The following is a 2,511-nucleotide window of genomic DNA, read 5'->3' as shown; positions in this document are numbered from 1 at the left end:
TCCTTCCTTCCTTCCTTCCTTCCTTCCTTCCTTCCTTCCTTCCTTCTTTTCTTCCTTCCAAAAATTTCCACAAACTGTACTGTAAAAAAAAAAAACTGTGGAATTGTCATAAGAACTTTTGCTCTTTTTTTTTTTTTTTGAAGGAAAAAGTGTCCTTTGGCATTTCCCTGAAAAATACATCTCTGTTGTCCAGGAAAATGAACTGTAAATGCAGTCTGATTAATCATAATCGGAGGCATAAAGCAGGATCAGATCAGCAGAAGAAATAACTAAAAGATTTTCTCTAAAGACCGTGGAGTGTCTGGGATTGACTCCCACTACCAGATTACCCTCTTCCGGGCTTGCTGTGCTGAATTTGTTCTGCATCATTGGGTGCAAAAATGTTCTTAGCCTTTTGATATTTTTCTGGAACTTACCAGGATATTAAAACGCTGGGTGTTCAGGATAGTCAGATAATCAGCCATTTTGAATTTTAGCAACAAGTTTTTGAAGAATACTTGGAGGGATGAGATGGGTTGAATTAGGAAATGGAGGCAGATATCCAAAAGTGTGAAATAATGACAGTTGTGTGTTTAGGTGAAAATAGAAGTGATACAGGTAGTCCTTGAGTTATGTTCCTTTGTGACTTATGACCGATTTTTACACTTATGACCATTGCAGCATTCTCACAGTCGCATGATCGAAATTCGGATGCTTGGCAACTGGTTCATACTTACGACCGTTGCTGTGTCCCTGGGTCATGTGATCCCTGCAGTAAAGTCAGGTGAAATCTGAAGAGCCCCACGCAAAGCTCAAAGCAATTCTTCCATTTCCCCAAGGTTGTTTTGAGAACGCTGAGGTGCTAGGCAGATAACAGGGCACCCTCAGGGCACGTTGGCCTTGAAGTCAGGCTGGAACCGGCTGGGAGAGAGTCTGCTCGGTCTCGGAAGACAGTCCCCCTCCCTAATTCCCCAGCGGTTACAGCAAAAGCGAAAGCGTGCGAAGGAAATCAGCAAACATGCCTCCACACACACCCTCCCTTTCCACAGAATGGCAGGACATGCTGGTGGACCTGACACTGGGTCCTTCTTTGATGGACCTCAGAAGGACGGAAGGCTAAGTTAACCTTGAGTCGAACTGCTGGCAGTGGGGAGAGTTGGCCTGCAATACTGCATTCTAGCCACTGCGCCACCACGGCTCTACTAACTAATTGCACACACTCTTTAAGTCTCATTGGGTTACATTTTTTCACCCAGGAGACTCCGAGCATGCCCAGTCTGGTCGAACGGGAGAAACCACAGGTGTTATGGCTGACAACCAGGCAGTCCTCGACTTATGATGACAATAGACTCCAACATTTCCATTGGTAGACAAGACGGTTGTTAAATGAGCTTTGCTCCATTTTACGACCTTGTTAAGTTATAACCCAGTTGTTAAGTGAATCCAGCTTCCCCCATTGACTTTGCTTGTCAGAAGGTCGCAAAAGGTGGATCTGGTGATCTCGGGACGCTGCGACCGTCATAAATACGAGCCAGTTGCCAAGCGCCTGAACTTTGATCACGTGGCCACGGGGATGCTGCAGTGGCCGTAAGTGGGGAAAATGGCCGCAAGCCACTTTTTTTTCACTGACTAAGCCGGTGTTTGTAAACCGAGGACTGTCTGTGTCTTGAAAACGCTTCTTCTAACCCCCATAATTCCGTTTCCGTGTTGTTGTTGTTTTGGCTTGGTCACAGGCACAACCGGCAAGGCCTCGGCGTCGCCCCCTCCTGCCCCCGTGGAGGTGAGGCAGATGAACGAAAAAGTGGAGACCATCCTGTTTCAGCTTCGCCAAGTGACCCGCGAGCGGGATGACCTGCGCAAACGCCTCGCCCTCTCCTCCCCGGGGTCAACCTTTGATGATTGCAGGTGAGAGGAGAAAAGGGGAGAACGTCACCCAGGACAAGTTGACTGTGGCAAGTTGCTGAGGTGAATTGTCATAGATCCTCTCGCTGACAGGGCAAGCCACTAGAACATAAACTGAGAGCAAACCCCACTCCCTTCTGGCACTGATGGTGTTACCTAGTTGGGTCATGAAACGTCTGCAAGAAAACAACCAAGCTCAGGGACCCCCTCATCTCAGCCCTGAGCTACAAATATTCTCTCTGATTGGTTGTGGCCTAGAGCTGAACATTTAAAAAAAAAAATTTTTTTTTTTCTGGTAGGCCTAACCCCAAACCAAACCACGATTATGAAAGACTGAAGATACAGTGTATGAAGGCAATGTCAGATCTACAGTCACTACAGAACCAACACACCAAGACGCTAATCAGATGTGAAGAAGCTGCCAAGGAAGCTGATTTCTACCAGTGAGTAAATGTACACACCAAGTAACCCTTTTTTCTTTGCATTGAATAGATTCTCTTAGAGTTGGATATTCGGAGGTTTTTAATACTAACTTTCTTATACTCAGTCTGGATCATAATTTAGTCCGGAGAGTTGTGTTTGTTTGTCGTCGTCGTCTTCTTCTTCCTCTTCCTCTTCCTCTTCCTCTTC

General features: G+C 46.2%; 1 protein-coding gene across 1 annotated transcript in view; it reads left to right on the top strand.

Moving 5' to 3' along the window:
* DLG5 (discs large MAGUK scaffold protein 5) overlaps positions 1-2,511 on the top strand; it is a 47,574-nt gene that overhangs the window by 2,547 nt on the left and 42,516 nt on the right. Inside the window, exons 2-3 of the mRNA XM_015825387.1 lie at positions 1,713-1,884; positions 2,181-2,324. Of these exons, the coding sequence (XP_015680873.1) occupies positions 1,713-1,884; positions 2,181-2,324 (316 nt within the window). The remainder of the gene's footprint in view (positions 1-1,712; positions 1,885-2,180; positions 2,325-2,511) is intronic.

This window comes from Protobothrops mucrosquamatus, unplaced genomic scaffold (genome assembly GCF_001527695.2).
Source record: "Protobothrops mucrosquamatus isolate PMUCROS unplaced genomic scaffold, P.Mucros_1.0 scaffold2614, whole genome shotgun sequence".
NCBI classification, from domain to species: Eukaryota; Metazoa; Chordata; class Lepidosauria; order Squamata; family Viperidae; genus Protobothrops; species Protobothrops mucrosquamatus.
This window is presented reverse-complemented; position numbering and strand designations above follow the sequence as displayed.